Raw genomic sequence first — 26,706 nt, 5'->3', positions numbered from 1 at the left:
AAAATTTTAAAATTATTGAATTCATTATTTCTATTTAAGGTTATGGCTACAAAGGCACCATATATAATCCATGACTTATAGCATTGAAAAAAAGAATATAAAGCAGAAATTGCAAGTGATAATAAATTAATGACCACTTAGCTACCTCTGAAACCTTAAGATAGTTTATAAGTGGACAGCATAGTAGTACAATATGATATTTGTATTCAATGACGATATCCTATAGCAAAATAAGGTTATATAAAAAGTTCATGAATTATCACACCATTACAAAAACAGTGCGATGATCAACTACTTATTAAGATCAACGTCAGAAAAAGTGAACCAATACCAAAATAGTGTATTGCAATTATAGTAGAATCACAAAGTCCATATTATAAGTTTTTTGATACATCGCTCTTCAAAGGTGCTTTGCGTCTTGAGTAGTTACTTTCATATTTATATGACTTTCAGTTAATTATAATATTTTAATATGATTTAATTAATGAAACGATCGAATGAGAACCATAAAAACAAAAAAACCAATAGCGCAAAGGACAACTTATTTAGAATTAAACATATGATTATTATCATATGTCATTTAACACGATTATTTAATATCATTTCGTAGATGCAATACTATAACGATTTCTGGAATACCTCAATTTGACGTAGGATTTTGTTAAATTTTAATATTGTGAGTCAATTCTTTTACTATACCATATATCAATATAGTTTGACTCATAAATTATCTGACCTTAAAGTTTCAAATTTTTATATAAAATTAAGATTTCAATTTATTATTTTATAGGGTAATATACTCTATGAATTCTTATTAATTTATCTTCTTAATATATAACTTTAAAAAAATTAAATTGAAATTAAATTAAATCACCATTGGGAGTTATCTTATGTTATCAGAACCTTATGGTTTGAGTTAGTGCTTCTTTTTTTTAACATATCATTTCCGAAAGGTGGTTTAAATGGGTTAAAGTCTTACGCCTAGGCTTTCTGCGTTTTGAACGAACTAAAAAAAACAAGATTATATATCTTTTAGTTAAAGAATACAAACTGTCTATAGTTTAATAAAAGTCAAATGAATTCACTTGACTTGTTTCTTGATCGTGTCGAATTTTACGAAACCTCTAGGTGTTGAGGTCCTTTAGTACTCGTTTCAAATATAATAGTTAACCGGATTAAATCAGTTAGAAAAATATTAGTTTATCTGATACTAATTTAAAGGTATATATATAGTTGTCGTATTTGCAGTTGACAGCAATGAGTTATTTGGATTAACTTATATTGTATGATTAATATATGGTAGATCTAAGGCTCCGGTAATAGTTTATATTTGATAGCTTTATGTAAGGATACATAAATAAAATCAGTTCGAAAAACATTAGTTCATCTGATATGAATCCAAATAGTTATCGTTTTTGCTGTTCACACCAATGAGTTATTTGAATTAACTTATATTGTATGATTAGCACCTACCTATGTTTTCATGTTCGATAGCTTTATGTGTGGATACATTCAGAATATCTTGGAAAAAGCCTAAGTTCCATAGAATCAAACTATCCTTTCCTACAAATTAGTCAGTTTAAACCAATCAAGTATTATTTTATGGGTATCACCCAATCTAGTTTTAAATTTTAGTATCTTCGGTTATTGTGCCAAAATTAAATATGTTATTTCCTGATTAACTGCGAATGTAACCATATTACCGTTCTTATATCGTCTTCAATAATAGAAATTTCTAATTTCATTTCTAATGAAATGATTGAGCTTGTTTGGTAGTTAAGGTTTTTAATAATCTCTTAACATTTTATTCTAGACATATATTTTTCGGACTACTGAGTACAACCCTATACTGTGTGAGTATAGGGTGCATATGTTTAAATCAAATGTTAAAGTTTCGGAATAGCATAGAAGGGTTAAATACTTAACTAAAACTAAATGCTAAACGTTAATAAAAATATCATAAAAATTGTATTGATGAACTAACGTCTACCTTTTTTTATTTAATTACAGATTTTGTAAGACTTAGTAACTCTTGTTAAATAAACTTTTCTAGATGAGGTGCAAAACATTCTTGAATTTAATATCTACATTTAATTTTATATCAAACAATTTTTTAAATAAAAGTTGTTTTTTTATATATATACATTTTTTTTAATAAGATTAAGGATATAAAATATATATGACAAAATAAATTTCTATATTCGTGCAGCTGACAATTAAATAAATAGGTGTGTGTATTTTCAGCTGAAAAGTTTTCAACATTTATACTCTTATAAGTATAGTAGACATAGAATAGATTTATTTAAAACTATACAAAAATATCTTTCCCTTACAATTAGGTTTAAAATTCTGAATTTTAATCCAATAAGCTAAAGTCATTGAAATTAATTAAATTTTCTAAAACCTACATGTATGTATGTCATAGGGATAATCTTACTGGGAAATGTTTAAGTCATAATTTCGTTTTAGTTTTGGAATAAAATTATATACACAAACATACAATATAATAATTTTAACACTTAATACTAAAATCAATATAAATAAAAACTTTAAGCATGCAGACCTTACTTCCCACCCAATAACATGAGAACTCTACAACTGTGCCGAAGAATATTTAAGGGATTTAAAAATTATATAAAACTGCAGTAACTAACTGGCTGACTGGCTGACTGGGGAACTGGCTGACTGACTGACTCACTGACTGAACGACTGAATGACTCTGTTGAGCTCTCACTGCCATTAAGCACTGAGTATAGTGTGGCATTGGATTAAGCACTGAATAATAAAACATTATTCATTATGGGCTGTCAGTTGTTGTTTCCAAAGTTGTTTCTGTTGCTATTAAATTTGTATTTAAACGGCTATGAGATATGTTCATAAACGTCAGCGTCAGGATATACAAATACAGTTAAACGCTAATAAATCCCAATGCCGGCATAAGCCCTTACTCCAACTCTGTGAACTGACTACCTTTACAGAGTGTGAAGGCACAGAACGAATGCTACTGTGCTGGAGGAGTTTATTAGTATGCATTGAATATAAATTTATTTTGGGGTAAAGGAAGTGTATTGTTGTTGTTATTCGGGTTGTTTTTGGTGCGTTATATGTTTGCGAAAGTGAGGATTATACACCAACGCAACGTGCTCAATAGCGTCGACTGCGAGATAAATCCAACGTCAACGTAAGCTATTGGATTTAATTTCGATTTTCGTTTTTGGTTAAAAGCGAAAACGGAGAGTATACATATTTGAGCACAGTTACATATACACTCACAGATACAATCAAAGATTCATTGAATTGTATTTTGTAAACTAAATGGAGATGTACGAGTATGAGTCAGGACACGTAAAAGGATTCAGATAATTGCTTAAAAGATTACTACATTAAAGCTCAGAAAAAGTTACATTTAATTAACAAATATTCAAGATATATTTCCGAAAATTTCTGAGACTAATGAAGCACAGATAGTTTTAAATTTTTTAAATAAATATATATTTCCAAGTATTTTTGTGACCAATAAAGCACAGATAGCTTTAAATTTTTGGTATAAATTCATAAAGTTAAATATAATTAAACATAATCATTTAATTATTTTAAGATATTTGAATTAAGATAAAATTTACTATCTCTCTTACTGACAAAACTTCAAAATAAACAATTTTTAATAAATATTTTTTATAATAGTTTTTAAACTTCACTAAATCCTACATACTATCTTCTTACTTAGATTTCCAAATCTTGCTTTATAATACTTCATGTAATAGTATGTCAGTATATATATATTAAATTGATTAGTTTTCTCATATAGTAGCAATAATTTTTTTGTAGCTCAATTATAAATTGGCCCCATTAAAATACAACCAACTGGTTCTAACACTCTAAATCGGACTCGTATGAATTGTCGGTTTCCGTTGTTGTTTTTGAACTGTACCGTTAGGTTTACCATGAATGGCTGGAGAGAAAAAAGTTTTGGTGGATACTGGAGAGACGTGGACATACCACTGGGAGAAAGCACTTCAGTAAATGAAAGTTAACACTTTAACAAGGTTGGATGAAAGTCAAAGCACCAAATTTGATAGCACACTAGCGATAGTATGATAATTAGGTGCTAAACCACTAAACTTCTTGGTATGAATCTGACCTACACAATTCCTAAAAAACACCAGTTCGTTGCTGTATTCTAAAAATGAAATTATTTTGAATCCATGTTGTTACCATTGTTTCACAAAGCATGTTTTTTGTATCTATCGTCTTAGAACCATTGTGTGCATTATAGGCAGCTACACCAAAGAGTTAAAATAAAATCGAAAAATTTAACTAGTTGCTAACATATTTTTTCTTCCAAATTGTATATAATTATACATATATGTACCTAAAAGTTGTACTTCCTAATTTAAAAATCTTTCAAAAATATGATAGTAAATATAATTGCCAAATAAATATAAATCAAGTCTCAAAATCTAAGCTTGGTTACGTTTTTCGATATCTTATAAAATGTAATGTTGGAAAACGAACTATTAATATAAATGAAACTACTACATTATTTTAAGTAACTCTGTTTTGTTAACTATAAACACTATATGAATCTAAATTTATTTCAATGTCATAAACTAATTTTCAAAAAAACTTAATTGCAAAATCTTTGTTCTATTACTCTTTTCGGTACCTTGTACGATGCAGTGTTGGAAAACGATTGATTAATATAAAAAAAATAATTGTTCTTATTAGGTATTGTTAACAGTAATTGTTAATTAAATCTAAATTTATTTCAATGTCATAATTTAATATTTACCTTTGTGTACATTATTATTTCTTATCTAACACAATTTTCCTTGGCAATCATAGTTCTGAGCTCTACAACTTTAAATGTCTAAATGTGTTTATATAATAACAGTAAAGGAACTTAATAACATTTTCAATCGAATTTGGTGCTCATAATCATTCTGCTAAAGTTGTTTTTGTTTCTTCTCCTAAATCGTTTCCAATGCAAAACTGCTTTCCAAATCTCTCTGGCTGCAGAAACAAAATCAAATTTGTTCTGGGCGCTAATATCTATCTATACTAGATGAGATTTAAGCCATGGAGTATGTACTCGTACAAGTTGGTACCCCCTCTCATACCACAAATAATTATAAACGTTTGCACTTGCATTTGTCGTAATACTGAAGGCAACTATAAGCGAAATGTATTTATCTAGGAAAACGAATAACTCCAATAGTATTAGGAATTTTAATCCGTTTATAATACGCACATTTAAGTGTATGCAAAACTCAAAAGGTGATATGCTTCAGTATACAGAAGCAACTTTTGTTTGAAAATTGTATAATTGTGTGAACGTATGTGACTGTACTTAGAATTTAGCAGAATTTAGTTCTGCAGTACTTGCAGTATGAGTAAAGATTTGGGATTTAATACAGTAAACATTCGGAAGCTCAGAATTTGTCCCCATTTCGTAAATAAATTCAGCAACATTACAAACATCCTATCGAGTCCTATCGAGTGCATACATATTGATATATGGCACCATACACACCTCCACATTTGTTGGCATTAAAATGTGTAGAATTATTTGTGCATTTGTATGCAATACACTTAACCCACTCAAGCTGTTACATTCGATTATGTATGTGCATTTGTATATGTATTGTATTTTTTAAAAAGCTTTTGTAGTGCAAATCCTTTTTTGCTTATAATTCGAATTTTCCTTCCTGCTGCTTATAAATGTGCTTTATTCAATGCTGTATCATAGCATGAATCGTACTGAATCGTATCATGTCTCGTTGTTGCGGCACAGCTGGAGGGCGGTAAAAATCCTCTCCAGTACGACTTAAAATTTTGTGAAAATCCCGTCACATATGGGGTTTGTATAACGCTTAACACTTAAGCTCTAAGCTCTGTTTTGCTCTGTGCTACGAGTATTCTATTTTGCTTATACTCCTACTTATTTGTTTGTTTGTTAACGATGGTTAGGATCTTTACGTGTAGGTTTGTGTGTAGGGGCTTGTATTTATATCGGTATATCTCTGATTTTGTTGAACGTTTTTCAGGTTCATGTGCTGCAACAGTTTGTTTTAGGTGGCATATTGGAGGCGACATTTCTGGTGATTTAACAAATGAAATCTATTGTTGTCGTTTACATGATTAGAAAATGTTATTTAAGTTAACAGTGGCGTGCAGAAATTTAATATAATGCTTATGATGAGTACTTCAAAATCTTTAGAATAATTTAGCATTCATATGATTATGCTATGTATATATTAAAACAATCAGAATAATGATTCCGACGAAATTGTAGGTTTATAAATACGAAATTTATTTAATGAAATCGGTAAATTTGGTCTCGGTATATTGGGTTTCTCTAATCCTAATAATTGAGATTAGATTCAGTATATATATATATATATATATATGTATCGCAAGAGCCAAGCGACAAAAAAAAACCCTTCAGTCCTACATGAAAAAGCCAAAATTAGTTGAAGAATATAGAGATATAATTGAGGAGCTAAACCGGTTAGCCGTCGTCACTCTAATTTAAGTTCCTGGACTTAGGAAAATTAAAGCGAACACAAAAGCAATCAGTTTGGGCCATTTCGGTACTTTTCTAGTTGTATCCCTTGCGGTACCGGTACCGGATTATGCTCCTTTGGAGTTCGTTAAGAAAATTATTTACCTTTACTTTCTTCAGCTTTCCCACTTCTTCTTCGTGATCAGTCACCTCCGAAACCGCTTTCGCATAGATTGCCAACGAATAGTATGTCTCTTGTAGTACCTGCGCCCAGGTCCCCACTCCGATTTTGATTTATAAAGTGTTTATCTAAAGATTGCTTAATTTTAGTTTGCGTACAAGGCTTTCTTCTTTTTCCGGATCACATTTTCAATAAGTTGTGCGACTTTGTTCCGCTCATTCTTTAATTTTTTTAATGATTTTCTCCACAGTGCGGTGACCTATATACTATATATAACTTTCAAAATAATTATTTTATGTAAAAAAGCCACTTATACGTTATAAGATCCTTTACTATTCAGTCGAAGTTTATAGTCTGAATATCTGTCTTTATTTAAAATATCAATCGTTACTGTACTTTGTTGACTTCCTATTACATTTTCACATAGAGTTTGATGAAAACTGACAACGGATAGTAATGCTGTTGACATCTAATACTGCACAATCATTAAAAAATTCCTATGAACTTGTGTACTTCAGAATAATATTGCCAATATGTGAATGTAGAACAGCACAAATAGTAGAAGGGAGTACCTATCGCTTACGTAGGCAATGTTTGTAACATACGAATAAGCAACCATTTGATCCACAAACGTGTCATCAGCGTAAATATTGTGCTTTTCTGTAAAAGTTTACACAAAAAAATATGGAAGGGATTGGTTGATAAGAACATACCTATGGCACACAATACAAATTTCAGAATTGCAAATGCATAGGAATGTTTGGGCAGATTGAAAACATATGTGTTACAATGCACCTCATACAAATGAATTATACAAAATGTTATTAACAGACGCATTAAATTTATCTTTATAATAAAAAAATTTGCAAAACTCTAGATGAAAAATATCTATCAGCATTTGAAAATAATAATCTCAACAACAAGAGACACATATACAATTATCTTTACTTGAAAATACTTAAACAAGGATATGAAAAAGTTCCTTGGTAAACGTTATTCATTGGGGACTCTATAAAATGCTGTTAACATAAGTAGAGGAGCAGAATGTTAGAAACAGAAATACCAGCACAAAGTGTTAAAAGTTAAACTACGTTTTGGCGAGAATCCTTTTTCTGCACATTAAAAGTGTGATTACATAGGTACGTAAACATTTATTTTTACGCTTTTGATTATCTATTGAGACTCCATCTACAGTTGTATCTACAGTAGAGTATGTGCGCTTTTCACATGAAGTTTATTAAAGATTTCATTTTATTTATAAGTTTTCTTAGTAAAAATACTTCAGAAAACGGCAAGAAATTCATTGAAAATTGCAGTACTTCTAAGCACCAATTATTGTTCCATATGTTAAAATTCACAATAAGTAACTTTTTAAAGAGGAGTCAGCAAAGTTGTGTTTTAATTAAGTTTGAAATAAAGATACCAAGAATTCACAGCTCATTTGTCAAGAATATAACACGTTTTTAGCGAATGAGAAATAATTTATGGCTATTAAGTAAAAACGTTTGGCGAAAATGGTCTTTATTAGTTTCATATAAGAGTGTGCATTTAACATAAAAGGATGCAGTATACTTTAAATTTCTGCAGAGAAATCGGATTCTATATGCTATGCGAATATATATATATATATATATATATATATATAGCTTCGATACATAAAAAAACTCTTTATTTATTTATTTCCATTTCAAATACGTGGTTGATATATTAAAGTTGACAGATATTTAATATCAGGAACATTAAGAAGGTGTTTATTGATATACGGTAGGAAGAAACTAATTACTGCTTTCTTGAAGAATAAAAAATGAATAAATTTATTTGTAATATCTTCTCTTTACATAGGAATAATATTAAAAGAATAGTTAGAGTTTTTATTGGTTTTAAAAATTAAAATAAAATAATTTAACAACAGGTTTTTTAACAATAGTAGATTATAACAACAATTTTTTTTATAAAATTTTAATTTTTAATTATTTTGAGTAATGCCTACAATACCTACAATGAGTGGTCTTTTTAGAAATATTTCCTATATTTAAATAACAAGGCAAAGGTCTAGGCAAAGAAACTCTATCTATTCTTAAGAATGATGCAGAGGAAAAAGTAAGAGAACTCTATTGGGAAAGTTTATCAGGACTCTCACAACGTAAAATGCTGTTAGAGACTTACAACTTAAAACGCTTCAAAGATGGCATAGCACAATCAAAAAACAACCTAAGAATTATTACGGTCACTGTAGATTAAATAATCAATTATCGAAGTTAGGAATTCAATCCAACTGAGACTGCAGATACTGTAGAGAAGAGAGACAATCTGCATTCCATGTGCTTGGGGAGTGCCCGGCACTGATGTACAAGCGAAAGAAACACCTAGGAAGGTATTTCATGAATTATAAAGATTCAAGACTAGTTAAGGTAGGGTCTATACTGTCTTTCATTAAAGAAATCGGATTTGGAGAAACATTCCAACCCGAGTAAGGAGCACAATAGATCTTTTAGATTGCAGTGCGCAATCCCTTTTTTTTTTAATAATAATAATTAACAATAGTGAATCATAACAACAAATTTTTTTTTATTTTTTGTTTTTTACTTTTAATTAATTCTGGTATTGCCAAATACCTATCAACAGTAGTTTTTATGGAAATATTTCTGATATTTATTTATTAATATTAATAGTATTATTAATAGTATAATTGTTAATAGTATCGATGGTTGAACTTGTACCTTGATAATTTAAGTATAAAATTAAACTTCTATATATTGAGTATTTCTCTAGAACTCGTTGAATTGTAAAATAAACCAAAGTAATACAAAATACAATTTAAGAACACAAATCTATTTGATACCTTAGCATGAGCTAATATTTCTTTATTGGTTTTAGTTTTTGTTAAAAGTATTATTAGTATTTTTTTCTAATATTTGAAAAAGTTAATGTATATTTACTTCACTGATAACGAATTACTCATAACATTTGCCATTAGTCATGTAGATTTCTGAGAGATAAAAATATCAAAGCTAAGAATTTTAATTTGTTGTTATTTTTTATATGCAAAATTGTATGATTAATTAAGAAATTAAAATCTGAGAACGATTTTTATATTAGAAAAATATAAGCATATAAAATTATTAATGAATAGATGGCTATAGAATTACAAGAATATATACCTGACAATTTATAATAATATAACATATAATCATGTAAAACGTTATATATTAGTAATGAATAGATTGTGGTAGATCCATAAGAATAAGTAACTGATAATACTTAATAAATTAATATTTAAAGTGACACATTTTATTATTAATATTTATAATATTGAAAGAATAAATAGATACGTATAGTAAAATAAGTTTAGCGCCATATACTACATTTATTTTAAAAAAACATTTCTTATAAGATAGTTTCTCTAGCATATATATATATGTCTTAATAAGTATATGATTTGAAACTCCCTGATTTTTTTAAAATTATTTTAATTATATATTATAATATTTATTTTTTATATATTATTTTTTTTATATCATATCAAGACCTTTCAAAAATTTCCTAATTTTTTTAGAATTTTTTTAATTATTTTTCAATTTTTTTACATTATGTCAAGACTTATGCATTTAGTATATTATTAGTATAGCAGCGTTTAATATCTATATTAGAAGGCATGTTTTCTTATTAATTATAGTAGTTACTTTAAAATATCTAAATATATTGTATTAACGAAATAATGTTTGTTTATATTAATTAATATGTATTTAAAAATAATATACAAATTAAAATATTTAGTTAAAAAATAATTTTATATGTATAAAATATTAATGTATATATTTTTATATACAATTAACTTTGGATATGTCGAAATTGCGTCTGTTCTCAAAACCATTTAAAATAATATGTTTTACATATAAAAATATGTATAAAAAATAAAAATATTAATTTATGAAATTTAATTTAATAATTAATAATTTAAAAAGAAATATAGGTAGAAATAATAATTAATTATTAAAATAGATACAATACATAAAATTGTATTATTTATATAGACCATATAATGTACTTATTCATATAAATAAAAAATTTATATATATTAATATATATATATAAATATATATAATATAATATTGTTTTTGTATTAATATATAAATAGAATGTATATTTTTACTTACAATTAACTTTGGACATGTCGAAATCGCGTCGGTTCTCAAGACCAGCGGTTGTTGTTATGAGCTTATCATTATGGCACTGCTGTTGGGCGACTAAAGAACTCATAGCCCCACTTACTGCATTCAAAGCGGAGGGCGGCAGACAGGCGAAATTCCCAACATTATTGCGTTCATCGCGTTCGATCTTTGGTGTTGAGGTCAGTATGAGATTTTGACTAGATATTGAAGAGGTAAGATTAAGTTTAGTGTCTACATTTGGTATGGGTGATGCATTATCTGTAGAACGTCGACCGCCAATAACACCACTGCTAGCAACATTATTGTTTAAGCCTGGGGTCACATAACGTGGACTCTGTTCATCATCGTTGCACTGATGCATTTGCTGTTGTTGTTGTTGTTGTTGTTGCTGCTGCTGTTGTTGATTATGTTGTTGCATCTGTAATTGTGACAGTTTATCTTGTACGCCTTGCAGTGAAGTGCGTCGATGATGTGTTGGGGTATCTTCACCACCACCCGTTGAGGAACTTTGTGCATTATTATTTATATTATTGCTTGGCGATAATGAGTGCTCTTTCTTAACAGCAATATCTGTGATGCTACCCGTCGGTGATTTCACATTTGCAGCTACAGCAGCAGCGGCGGCATTTGCAGCACGTGTTAAGGCCAAAGCCTGGCTCTGTTAATATAGAGAAAAAAGAAAAAATGAACTCATTTATTATTATATATACTTATAAGCTTATTATTATTGTTTATTTTTTCTAAAAATAGTCATAATTGATATGTACGAGTATGTACGAGTGTTTTATCAAATTAAGATATGAATTAAGTTGTAAAGCATAAATGTTTATTAAAAATATTTGTATAACTAAATGATTTTTTTAATAAAGTAAATAGAGTTTTTTTTCTTAAATATTTTTTATTTATTATTGCAGTTAATAAAAAACATTTTTTTTTTTTGAGAAAAGTTTCACCGAAACTTAAAGAGTTTGTTCACCGCAGCCAAAAATCGCACGTTCAATACCAATTAAGCCCAACAGAATCGAATAAAAAAAATCGAAAAGAAAATAACCCAATTTTGTATTATTGTTTATTATTTGACAAAGTTGAAAGCAGTAGTTTAATGCTTCTTCTCTATTAATTTGTATTGATTTGATTGCTTTCAATATTTATTAGACAAGTGATCATGTGCAAGATCAGACTAAAGTGAATACTTTTTTCTTAAATGCGATTTCGAGGTCTTTTGTTCAAAGCTCTATTTAATTTAGGTCTTAAAAAGAAAATTTCGTCAAACCAATAAATAATATCAGTTGTGGTTTTCGTTATATTGCGACTGATCGCTTAAGTGATCTTGTATGATTGCTTTCTTCGCTACATACAGCCTCAAGCTTCAAGCGTAGCTAAATAAATTTATATTAGAAAGAATAATAAAATTTATTAGTTATTTCATTTGTAAATACGCAAATAAAGAAATAAAGAAATAAAATTAATTCGTCATTAGAAAGTATATTTTCTGCTATTTTGCAATAGAATTTAAATGTCCTCGACGAATCAACAAGTGTCAGTTTTGTACCAAGTGAGGTCATACGAGTACGTAATGCTGCGTAGAATTCCGAAATGCAAACTTAATTATTTAAGATGTAGTAAAATGTAAATTACAATTATAAGATATTTTTAAAGTGATTTTAAATGAAATTTTTTTTTCTCCTATTAATTTATTTGAGGTTGGGTTATAAGAATATATTTTCAGAAATTAAAATTCATTCATATCTGCATATATTTTCTTAATGAAATGCTTTTAATATAATATAAATTCTTTTTTGTTTTTCATGAATATTAATATTTTGAACATAAGTGATTAATTTCATTTTATATACTAATTCAAAAAGGTTCATCCTTTCTTTATCGTTGGGATAAACCATGTTCAATTTGTATACATTAAAAATCCGAAAAAAACTCTCGATACCATATTACGAGAAGACTTTGCTACATATCGCCTATGGCAAAGTTGTCAAAATTGGTGCTGTTCCTGCAAAAAACGACGTGTTTTGAAACTTAATAATGCATTTGAGTTTGAGTGGTTCGTATCTGCTGCATGCATTATTTTTGACAAAATGCCTCTGCTACAGTAGCTCCATCAAGTTAGCGATCAACGACACACCGATTGATTTCAAGTTATAATCATCCTTCCGTCAGTTGAACTCCAGCATAAACACACAGCAGCCACAAGAATAAGAACGAATACATGAGATCCTGTGATTTTTGGCAAGTTATGTGCCAGTCGAAAAATTCATTTACGCTTTAATCAATTTTTATATTTTTAATCTTTTTTTCCGTTGGTGATCTTATTTATTTTTTCTGTTTGTGCAGATATTACGTATAAGCGACATGCGCCCGGAGCACTGAATTTTTACATTGAACTTTGGGCACAGCTTTCATTAAAATGATTTTTATATGCGAGTACATCAGCGTACATTGGAGCACATGTCAAAAAATTGACGAAAATTCGATCAAAATTTTAATTGATAGCCCTGCAGTTATGTTGGAATTGATACTGTTGGTAGCTGGAGATTATGCCAATAATTGTTTGATACTTTCCCTATATTAGTGTTAGTAAATGCATTGCATTTTGTACTTCTATGTGTGTGTGTGTGTATGTTGTAAGGGTTCTTGATGATAAGTGGTCGTGATTAAAGCATACGCTACTGCACAATAGATACAACGTAAGTATCTGAATATTTTTTTTGCACTTTTATATTTAATTTTTTTCCTCAAGAAAAACAGATAAGACGTGTTTATGATCATATTTTGGCGCTACTGTCAAAGTACCGGAAATTTAAATGCTTTTGGCTAAATATTCGAAGCTAACGCTGCACACATTGTGATTGATATAACAATCTTGGATTTGGGATGTTGAGTCTAAATGGAAACCACAAAATATTGGCTTTATGAGACTTCGATAAAGCATTAAGATTTTATTATAGATAAGCTGATGATATTGTTATATTGGATATAAATGATTAAAAAAATATGTTTCTTATCTCGAAATCTGTAATCGAATATTTTAGTACCTGTAAGATCGTTTATGAGAATATTACAGTTTGAATTGACATGTAAGATACGAAAATATGTATAATAAATAAATTGGCGGCTTTTTTAATAAAGCTCTATTTAAAGCCGGCTTATCACATGGCAGTTTTAAATTTTACATTAAATGAAAGTAGATTGCTGGGACCAGATAATGATATTGATCATGTTAGTGTGTTAGTAAGAGATGATGTGGATTTCTAATTACACATATAAAAGGTGCTCTTTTAGAGTTGGTATTACTGTTATTAGTGAAAATCATATTAACAACTGGCAGATAATTTATATTCAGAATATTTTGCCCTCTAACAAGATTAGTCTTATATCAGAAGAATGTATCAATCAGTTTACTTACACCTGCATTTAGTGCTCAACTTGACCTAAATATGTACACAATATAACGAAAAACTGGAATATTTTATAGCTTTCCTATAATATGTTTATATTATGAGATCTATTGCTACATTATACATTATAACATTATCACAATTCAGTAAAAGAACTTCATAGAACAATGTGTTTCAGAATTTTAAAGGAGTACACATCTTCACATAATGTAATGTCTTACAAAATCTAGTTGAGTGAAATTAAGTGACCTTTCACTGGATACCTGAGGCTGAAGTTGAACTGATTATGAAAGTCACCATAAACTAATTTCATAGAACTGCCAAATTGAACTTTACTGTTGCAGTCCACTACCAGTAATACAATTGAAGAGGATTTTGGGAACACTCAGAAATATTCTTACATATTCTTGAAGAATGTTCTGCCCTTGCACTAGGTTAGGAAAAGAATTTAGAGCATACAATGGATAAATAAATCTTAGTAGTCAAACATCGGTCTGGAAAATATTAAGACTACTCTGGTTTTAGACGAATTGAAAGAAACCATTTAGTGACTACAAGGTAAGTACGATACAATAGTCCAACAATGAGCGCAGTGTCATGAACAGTCAAATTAACTTAAATAATTTTTGAAGTATAAATTATATAAAGTAATTAATAATGTCATTTAGAAGAAAATGTACAAATGTATTTGACAACTGAACAGAAGCCTGAACTTTCATCCCCTAATCTTAGTAATCGGAATTCTTCTAGAAGCTTTTTGCAGTCTGATGGCTGAGATAATTTCAATTTGTTTTCAAGAGTTGGTTTCAGTCAGTTTAAGTCTCACATTGTGGCTTTTAAGCCTTTCCACTTATCGGAAGAAAAAACTACAACGATTGACTTTAGTTTATAATGTTATTAAAAATATTGGACATTGATCCAGATGAGAAAGGATAACTATAATCACTGCCACGTATAATATGCTCATCTTCTCGAGCAGCTTCCGTTTCTACAACAAAAAATTACTTAAATTTTATTTATTCTAGTTTTTTTATATATTTCTTTGAGAAACTGATCAGAAGTTCTGTTCCTGTCTTATTTGAAATGATGAGACATTTTGGACGACGTTCGGTTGTCGTCGTACATCGTTAAATAACTTATCTCAACAGGTAGCTTTAACTCATCAAAAATTTTTTGGTAGCAAATCAAAGTAAAATTTATATATAAAAAAAACGTCAAAAATTAATTCGACTTTAAAAAAGTACGTGCAGATATGACGTTGCCAAATATATTACGGATACCAGCGATCATCGTAGTGATAATGATCATTATCAATAATTTGTGCACATACCGCTCAAGAATTTAATCAATTGTACGAATATGTACGAAATTATTTGTTATAAGCTACACACATACACACACCCTGTATTAAAAACATAAAAAAAAATTTAAAAAAACAATTTAATAATAATATAAATTATAATCGAAAAACTAAAAATAAAAATAAAAAAAATAAAATTTGTAAACATTTTTAGTTTGGAACTTGTCTCCTTTGCTGATGCACGTCTATGTCTACATCCATATGTGCAGTGGCACTGGCACTGGCACTGGTAGTGGCAGTGGCAGTGGACGCTGCTGCACATGCTCATAATTGATGTTGTCTGCCTTCGTAAGTTGTGTGCAGACAGGTACGAATATAAATGTTAATATGATCAACTTTGGCTACTGGATATTTTAATGTGTTTTAATCACCACGCGCATCTTTGTGCCTCTAACGTTGACGGGTTTGTGGCCAAGTTTTTGGGTTGCTTTGGCACTACGAACAAACTTGTTGGGCCACTTTCTTAAGCCCAGTGAAATGTATGTGGCCACTAAAAATCACTTGATTAATCGCTATAAATTATCTAAGCAAGTGACAGGATCTGTTAGCCAAGTTCACAATTTGTCGCGATTAAGAATTGCATGTTCATTTCATGTTTTGCATTTAATTAAAATTACTAATAGTAAATATAGTTTAGTGAATATGGTAATCCTTGTTTATTTACAAAATGTCAATGAACCTGAAACCTGAGAATTGTCAAACTTTTAATCCAGTTTCGGAAGGAAAGAGCAGAACACGTTCTAAGCGTCTGCCCAGAACACCTAGCTAAAATATGGTTTGGAATTGGCCTAGTTGGACGCAATGCTGTACAAAAGATCTTTCAGGTCGAACTACATGCACAGCCTATCCATAATAATAATAATCATTATTCAAAACAATCATCAGCTTAAAGAACCAAAGACTTCTCTTAGTAATATTTTTTCTTTTTTAACTTTATGATCAATGAACAATGGTCAACATTGGATTGTAACTAACTTTATTTAAAAGATTATTAAAATAATTCAATAGCCAGTTTTTAAGGAATATTTATATACATTAGTTTGTAACAAATAAAACAAGATTCCGATTAATTTTCAATCAAAGTTGTTCCAATATTGAATGAGTACGAATTTCTGTTCCTTAGGCTACTTAATAAATTAGCGGTTCCTGGAGATAGGAACATTGAAGGGAATAAAAAAACAACAGTTTAGTACGTTTGGGTGCTTTCCTAAATATATGCCTTGAGGTACCGCCTAATGTTCTCCTGACAATCGTTATGAAAACTACTTACCTCTACTTTCTTTGGGCTGCCAATCATAAATGGAAAGTCAGGAGTAACTTTCCGGTTAATATGACGCTCATGCAACTAGACCAAATCTTAGAAAGTCAATAAAGGGACCTCATGAATTCCTTATAATATTCGATCTAAAAGTTGTTGAAACTTACATAAAATAGAAGTAATTAAGAATTTCATTTAAGCATGCCCAGCTGTAACCTCCAGAAGAAACAGGATTTAGGAAAGTACTTTTTTGACGGCTTGTCAGTGTATTCATCGATCAGAAGAACAGATCTATTAAACAAACTAAATTCATCGGGATGAACTTAGAATTTGTCTTTTTATATCTTAAGGTAACATATTATGCAAGGAAAAAGGTGGCAAACTGGTTTAAGATCGCTAATTGAGGTCAGCGGTTAGTTAGTTTCTGAACTGCCACTGTGGGCAATCACCAATAATCAGCAAACTATAATATAATATGAACTTATAATTTAATAAGTTTTATAATAAAGTATAAGACAAATACGGTTAAAAAAGTTAACATTTATAGTGGAATTAAAGTAAAATTTCATTATAATTTGACCATTATGTGCGTTAATGATAGTCATTATAAGTGAATAAATCTGCAGATCTGTGGTCATGTCCACGTGAAGTATACCCTTTGGCTGAATTAAATCGTTCTTCACAAAACATACAAATAATTTAATATGAAACTTACAGACTTTATGAGACCCTTTAAATATATACAAACATATCCATAATACCAGCATACCAATCACAATGGAGACAAAACCTTAAATTATTTACTTTTGGCATTTTCAATTTTATAGAGTGCATTCATGCATCTTTCGCGCACTGGCTAAATGCATGCCATGATCGACTAAATCTCTATCATCCATACTGTGTTTTAGTATTCATAACTGATACGCGAAGATCATCACGATCATCACATGAATTTAAGGATGACGTTGACGATGGCGATGGCGATGACGATGACGATGGCGACAATGTAGCAGTAGAGCAGTAGAAATTTTTCATTTAAGCACATAAATAATTGCCCAACTAAAATGTCCCGCGGGCAAAAGGATGGAGTACTTGGCGCAGAATGCACAAAATAAGTGTATTAAAAACAGTGAATTGTTAAAAAAGAAAAAATTTAGAAAAAAAATATTATTTTACAAAATTCAAAAGCTGCAATCACAGTGCTGATCACCAAAACACGAAAACAGAAAACAGAGTGTATTCAGTATATTCAGCACCGCTCAAAGCGCATTTGCCCGTTGGCTTTTACTCGCTTGGCCCATACGACGGGCTCACTTAAAGTCCAGTGGCTACTGCATCAGCATAACTGAAGGCGTTCCGAAGCTGTGCTGCCTATTCGATTTTTGCCTCCGCATACATATTTGTAAGCAATTCGTACATGTTACTGGCAGTTTTTTCATACCAATTCACGCGATCAGCTACTGTTTGTCACAATACGATCGATCATGGAATGGATTGCCAATTTATTATAATATCTTTTTTTCTTCTTATTTGCTTTTTATTACTTTTATCTTTGGGTTTGCTTTTGCTTTTGCTTTTGCATATTTTTTGTGCCAACCATTTTGGGCAGCTTGTCTTGTGCCCGATTTGACATATCGACGGCTACGTGCGCAACTGGGTATTGTCGCTCTCGATGTGGCATTAACTGGAGGAAAACATTTCTTGGGCTTGTATCAGTGGATTTTTACATGATCTTTATGTGTTTAGCTGTCAGTCGCGGGGGTTAAAATTGTCAATTGTGATCTCTATCGGAAAATTAAGTTCCTTAACGTTCATAAACGTGTTTAATCAAATATTTTTGTTCGTTTAGCTTTGTTTTTATAAAGTATCTTATCGGTTTTTTTTGCTGTGCTTGTGGAAGTTTTGGCATTTTAAATGAAATTTGTTACTTATGGAATTTTGTATCGTGTTTTTGTGGCAATCCATGAATGTTGCATTCTTTAATGTCTGAGATTATGTCTGGTTTAGTTTTTTGTGACTTTATCATTGGCTCCTAAAATTATATGTATATTCCTGGTGTTTTTACGATTGGGTGGAGCCGTTTTTATGCTCGTTTTAAATAATAAACCGTGGAATCATATGTTATTGACTGTGAATATTTACGAATTTTTTTGTTATTTACACAAAAACTTTATATCACTGAATTTTTAAGTTATTTCTATTAATTCTTTTTCATAAAATTCGTGAAAGTTTTTCTGTGAGAAAGCTGGGATATACGAATGAAAGAATTTGAACAGATCTTGATTAAAGGTTATTAGAACATTGAAAAAGGTAGAAATGATCACCACTAATCAAATCCATTTTAAGAAGATTAAACAGACCGCATTTTTTTTGTGAATATTTGCGAATATTAAATTATTTATGGAGAAAAATAATTTTTTTATTGTTTTTAATTTGAAAATAGCTCTTTAAACTTAAAACAGTTCTAAGAACTAATTATATTAATAATATAATACTTTATAAATACGTAGGATAACTTAAAAAACAACAACTATTTAGCCAAACATCAATATAATATCTCTCAATAGGTACAGATTCATTCCAATGCTTTTCTAACATTTCAATATCTTTAACATAGAAGTAGAATTTTTTATTTTTAGTCGGATAATAGGGTTTAGCAATAGCTTCTCCATAGAAGTTAAATTTTTTTTTTCATTACTTATTACCTATTAGATTCGTAGGGCGACTAATAACACAAGAACAATTAAGCAAAATACGATTGTGTTTATGTACATATTTTCTTCAAAAGTTAGATATTTATTCTTTCAACTTTTCCATACCTTTAGAACTAGAAATTCTTATTTTTGATCTTAAAATATACCTTTGCCTTTTTAACTTTTCATGCCTTTAGAACTACAATTTATTATTTTTTTTATCTAAAAATAGATTTCACTTTCGGCGATATTACTCCATTGACGCTAAATTTATTTGTCAGTAACTTTTAAGTGTGGAGACTGATTATAGTCACTGGAAGTCATATATAAAAATTGGGCAAAAATTTGAAGAGTGATTTATTCATTTGGACTGTCCTTATAATCCACTTTTGATACTATATTATATTGCAATACTCTTCTACCACTTAAAACATTACTTTACGCAATTTTTTCTCATACTGATGTATTAATAACTCTATTTGTTATTGATTATGCTATCTTTCCTAAAGTAATCTATGACTAAAAAATCGTTCGCAACCCAAAAAACAAACACAAAAACCTTATTAATAAAACTTTGTGCTTTTGGGGCAGCTTGTCTGCTCTGTTATAAACTCCGCAGGCTGCCGACTTAACACTGGAGTGTACTGAGTGTTATATGTTTTATCTATGATCATATATCGCCTAAATAAATGCTCGAAGACAGCAAACGCTACAGCATTATAGCAGCACTTTTAGTGTTTAAAAAAAATAACTTAATCTTTTATGACTGGTTCCTTTTATATTAGTATTAATTTTTTCTTATACATTTCCTTAAATTTTCATTTAATCATATAATTCAGTATAAGATATATTTAAATATTTATCAAAAATGTTTTTCTGTCTAATATTTCAAAAGATCTATAATATTGTGTCAAAAAACCTTATTTAATGACACTTCAGAATGATATTGCAAAGAAAAACAAAAGACAAACTTAATTGCCAAATCGAAACTGGTTGACAGAGTAAAATATAAGAGTTCAAGATGAGTTAACCACCAGCAGATGGAATGTCATGTCTTGACTGTACTCGAACATGAAAAGAATTTTACCAAATTACCACAGCGAGCTGGAGGACTGCAAGACGGACGAAAACGATAAACATTTAATTATTTTTATACTTCATTATACAGTGCAGTTTAGGTTGGCTACTCTTTAAAACTCACTGAAGCTGCTCTTACTCATCTAGATAAATTTTGAGTTTTTTACTTAGCTTAACGCATATTTGCAATACTTTCTTTGGTTTTGCACTGCCGTTCGTTAATAATTGACAGAGATAAATTCCATATATATCCAACAGCAGAAGCGAGCATTAATAATAATAACAATAATCATAAAACTGCAACTGCAGTTAACTTAAAAGTCGAAGGAAAATCGCGTAATGCATTCCTTAATTATGTGTGCCCACTGTCACTTATAAAAACTTAAATATAATAAAATTGCTTTCGTAATTACAGACAAGCGAGTGCCAGGATATTTCGGTTGTATCTGTGTAACATATGTATCTGTGTATTTGTGTGCTACTGTACTGAGATTTACCCCAATTATAGGTTCATGCAAGCGCAAAATTTTTATATAAAAATTCGTTCCAAAACACAAAATATTAATAATTTAACAGCGAAGCAATAATTTTATGCGAATGGCCAAGTCTTCGAGGATCAAAAACAGCGTTTTTCAATATACTCCACTTGGTGTTATGCGTGAGGTGCGTTTTAAGCACAAAAAAAAAAGAATATCTATATGAAATTTTAGTGACGAGAAGCGTGGAATTTACTCACCCAATTGTATAATTATAAAAGATATGAAAACATTAACACTTATAAAATTTTTCGCTTAATTGAATCAACCAACATAATTGGGTATGTTGAGTTAAAGCCTATCCAATAACATACTGTACGTACTCATAATAAAATTCAAGTGGTTTGTTGAATGATAATTTCTGGAAATTTTTAAAAGTAAAGAAAGCAATAACCTTTTCAGGAGTTATATTACTAAATTATTTCTATTTTTTTAAATAGAATAAGCTTTTATAATATCCGAATAGTAACATTTCAATTAAATCACTGAACAGTAGTTCGGATGGAACAGAAGTACAATACATACCTTCTGCTCAAAAAGTAACCGTATTTTGTTGTTTGTTAACTACTCCTTAAGTAATAGACCTTTTTCAAAAATTTTTTTGTTATGTTGGTACACCTTTTCTTGACATGTGGTACAAGTTTGAGCGCCATCTGTCAATTAGTTTGTTTACAGCAGCTGTTAATGTGAGACTATCTCAAGTGCATTTAGCGATTTTTACTATGGAAAATTCTTGTTGTACGCGATTTTTTGACCAAACACGGCACCACTGTCATCGCTCAGGCACCATATTCGCCAGATCTGGCGCCGTGCGTCTTTTTCCTATTTCCGAAACTCAAATTGCCCCATCGTGGTAAGTGTTTTGAGTCGATTGAATCGGTAAAAGAGAATTCGCTGAAGGAACTAAAAGCCATACCTTCACGGGCCTACGAAAAGTGTATGGAAGCGTTGGCATATGTGTAGCGCTTCAGAAGGAGCATATTTTGAAGGAGATAAAACAAATTTGGAATAAAATTTAAATTTGTGTGTTTTATTTACAAAATCCGGTTACTTTTTGAGCAGAAGGTATATTACATATATTCAGTTCCACATTAATTTTACATACTCTGTGTTATAAAAAAAGTTACGAGAAGTTTGAAATTATATACATTGTGTCTAGCTTATCGAGTTGGTGCTGTTTTGTGTATTGGTTGCACCTATGTTTAAATTATTAAGCCGCTGCGTTGATAACATGTTTGGGCATATTAATACGTGTCAAAATTGTACTCTCCAAAATCGAATGCAATATATATTCCGTCAAGTTACTCATAAATATAATAACAGTACCAACAAATTTTTGTGTTCTCCTCGAATTTGATTGCTTAAATTCTGACACAAAACACCGTAAAATGATTATGAGTACAAATTTGTCTAAACTTCAAACGAAAATGTTACTGTATATATATATATAATTGTCAATTTGTTGTTAATTAAATATCAATAACAATCAAAGATGTTGAGAATTCTTAATGTGAGTATGCAACAACAATAACAGCAACATTATTTATGAGTTGCAACATCCAGAATTGTGATTACGCAGCATAGAGGCGAAGATATTACTTACGTAAATTCAATTTTCAATGCTAAAAGAATTAATATTAATTGTTGATAATAGATATTAGAATATTTGAAGAAAGCAGATGAAAACTTATATAAAGTATTTTAAAAGAATATTATTTAATGGAATGGATAACTGTTTCGTATTTTCTTCGGTAGTGCGTCCTATGCTGTAAAAGGTTCTCACATAAGAATTTAGAATAACTCTTAACTGAATAGAACTTAAGTTTTAATCCTCTGACTCCCAAACAAGAAGGTATCGAGTATGCTATTTGGCTTCAATGAATTTGAAAGTAATAATAAAGTCGCGTATCTACAGATTATATATATGTGTGTATATAACGCCCCTAAAGGTAGTACTGTGTGATATATTTTAGAGTAATTAGGAATTTACTACATAACATTAATTAAATATAAAAAACTTTATTAATATCAATAAGAGATTTATTTCGTCTCCAAAAATGAACGAATACAGAAAATTCGGTTAACCCAGCATTACGCAGTGTTGATTTTAATTAATTTTAATTCAAAATATTCATAACTTTTCATGTCATCTTTTCATTTCTTACAATTTGTTACTATAAGCTCAGATTGACATATATACACGCGTCCCAAAGAAATTCTGCATCTCACGCAGACTCAATGGATCGTTTCATGTGCTATATACTCGTATGCCTATATTCATATGTGAACTGAGCACACATCGCTTATCAAAACCAATTAATTTGGTATTCGTGATTCTACTTAACATCGATTGACCCCAACAGATTAGTGAAATTTCTGCGGTTCAAAACCCAACCAATAACCAACTGTGCTGGGAGAAAAATATTCAAAGTGGCTCATAAAAATCAACATTCAAGAATAGAACAACTTTTATTAATAATTCATTGCATTTACGTACGTATACGAGTCGTACTTAATTTATTCTAATGCTTGGAGAAAACAATGAAAATCTAATGGTAAATGTGGCGCTAAACGTTACCCCCAAAGTCGGGTGTGGAGGAACGTGCAAATGTTCATCGCCAGTCACTAGGTCGGCCCAGTGACGCAAATAGACAACTCTTTGCTCTCTTCCTATTAAGTTTTATTTTTATATGTTTTATTTATTACGACTAAAGTATTATTATTATTACTTATATTATTTTCAATAGAATTCTCTAATGCATCTGCCTTTAATTGTTGTTCATTCCACTAACATAGAATGTCGATCGATGTGCACCAAAGTCGAATCACATCTCATGTAGATGCGAGGATCGTGAAGTTGTGTGTCCGAATGCGGCTTAATTGGTGCGATTTAATTAAAATCATTGCTGCCGCATATTATACGCCTTTTCTTATTAGCTTCAACTTCTTTGTAGATTTCTTCTTATTGTTGTTGTATTCATGTATCTTGGCTGTGTCGTATCTGTTACTTAAGCACATTAAGAGAAAAGTGTTGATTAGTTTTAAGTGCGCGCACATACAGTCAAATGCAAATATACGATTGATATACACAATCGAGATCACTTAAGTCACTTGAAATGATTGATCAATGAAGCAATTGTAAGTTCGAAGCTGCTATTTGTCGCCTTAGAAAATTTGCATATCAAACTATTTCAAGTGACGATCAAGTGACGACCAAGTGACATGTGGAAATCAATGCTGTTTTAGTTAAAATTTAAACTGTATTTAATTATATTATTTTTATATGTGGCTTGCTTGTTTACTTCTTTTAATTTTAATATTAAAAACATTTCATTCATAAAAAATAGTTTAAATAATTATGCCATAGAATGGGTTTGAAGCAAGCTTTGATCAAATCTTAAGATTTTCTTTTTATTTATTTTTGTATTTTTGATTTAATAATATATAAAATTATATATCAAAATAAAATTTTTATAGTTCAATAAAAAAATTTGCTTAATTAATTGCAAAATTAGTTAAAATAAATCCTTTTCGAATAGTATAGGTATGTACTTCTAAAAACATTTCCAAACCCCCAAGTATATGAAATATCAAGCAGTGGAGTAAACCGGTTTGGTATATTTTGAAAACGGTATGACAACAATGACCTCAGTACAAGGGGTTTATACAGGTAAACATACCATTTTACGCATATTAAGCAGATGTTGTCAAACTTAACAGTCAAGCTGGAGCTTTAGTTTTTGGAAACTAAACATGGTGCACTCAATTGTATCCTTTAGTTCCACAATCAATATACAATAATCTTAATTTTTAATGGAGCTGCGTGTAGTGCATTACTCTATGCCATTAAAATGTACTTCTATACACCAGAGCAAAAATATTGGATCGAAATACAAATTCTAATCATAGACAAATTGCCAGAAAAAGAAATTTGCAGTTATTCGTTATATTGACTGGTTAGAAGGACAAAATTTGGCTTTGCTGCATTGAGAAATTGGCTGGATTATATGAATTTATAATGAGAGTAAGACTGTCTTCAGAATGTGTCAGAATGTAAAAATAGATTACAGGTCATAAGAATATTCATCATAATTGTAAACTCAATGGTTTCGTAAAACTTGGGACAAATCCTGTCAACAATCCTGTCAGATGTAGAAAATGCCTTAGCCTCAGTAAACTTGCTACACATTATAGCATTATACCCGCTACAGAACCACGAAACATTTTAAAATGACAAACTTAAGATGGTGCATTAAGCACAAGTGTCTAACTACACAAATCATGTGATTTGTCTATCATTTGAAAATAGCTGATTCACTATTAAGACATGCTTGTCACTCATTGTCCGACACTTTCATCGTATTGACCAGATACTGTCTTATTGATAGGCATATCGACCGATAAAAGGTTTCCTACAACAGGTATTGGTTTAGGGTTCCTTTTCAATATAAGGTTTACTACAACAGGTACTGGTTAGGATTTTCTTGAAATATTTAGTGTTATGTATATTTTTCTTTTACATGCATAAATATGTTACAGATATAAACTAAGGTACCATTTATCGGAGTCGAAGTGAGTAGCCCATATCTTGCAAGACGGTACTTATATTTGAAGACGGTACATATCTTGCTACTTTCGATAAGACGTTTCCACAACAGGTACGGGTTAGGGTTATCTTGAAATGTTTAGCGTTATGAATACTTCTGTTTTATATGCAAAGACCTATCATATATATAAACTGTGGTTTAATTTCTCGGAGTATAAGTGAGTCGTCTAAATTTTGCAAGACAATCTGCTACTTGTATTGTACATTGCTGAGGGGTTAGGGTAATATGCAGGACAGTTAGTGTTATCCAGTTTGATATATAGTATGTTTAAGAAGATAAGAATTGTTTCTGAAGCCAATTAATTAGGAATTATTGTGGTAAGAAAGTATTGAAAAACTATATTTAAAAGTATTAAAGAACTGATATGATAGAATATATATATATATGATATATGTAATATATATATATATAGTTATAATATATATAGAATTGATATAACATCACATATTCAAAAGAATTATAGTAACAAATTCAAATATTAATTTCATATAAATATATTTCAGTCGGCATATATTCACATCTCTGATAGTAAATTGTAATCCTTTGCTAGCTACTAGAATTATTGTTTATTATTGTTCAGTAATGCATAAAATTTGTGTCCCTTTTTATTAATTGAGTAACTTTTTGTTATATATTTTTTACTTAATAAAAACTTAACCTATTTAATTGACTTATAATTGGGTTAGAACAAAAGAAGATAAAACGTGAAAAAAGTCCATAGGAGAGAAAAATAAAAGTTGCTTACCTAAAGGACATATGCGCACCTAATAATTTAATTTTTATTTTTGTTTTTTTATTAAAGCAAAACTATCTGAAGCGCAACACTCCGAGCTGAAAAGTGCAGTTGAATTTAGTTTTCGTTTTCATTTCTTTGGTTAGGAATGATGAATTTAACCATTGTTTT

At 29.8% G+C, this 26,706-nt stretch overlaps 1 protein-coding gene across 1 annotated transcript in view; it reads right to left on the bottom strand.

Annotated features, from left to right (window-relative positions):
• Positions 1-26,706, bottom strand: part of LOC119682691 — a 108,616-nt gene that overhangs the window by 38,753 nt on the left and 43,157 nt on the right. The window contains exon 2 of the mRNA XM_038096184.1: positions 10,844-11,516. Coding sequence (XP_037952112.1) covers positions 10,844-11,516 — 673 coding nt within the window. The remainder of the gene's footprint in view (positions 1-10,843; positions 11,517-26,706) is intronic.

This window comes from Teleopsis dalmanni, chromosome 2 (assembly GCF_002237135.1).
Source record: "Teleopsis dalmanni isolate 2A chromosome 2, ASM223713v2, whole genome shotgun sequence".
Lineage (NCBI taxonomy): Eukaryota > Metazoa > Arthropoda > Insecta > Diptera > Diopsidae > Teleopsis > Teleopsis dalmanni.
This window is presented reverse-complemented; position numbering and strand designations above follow the sequence as displayed.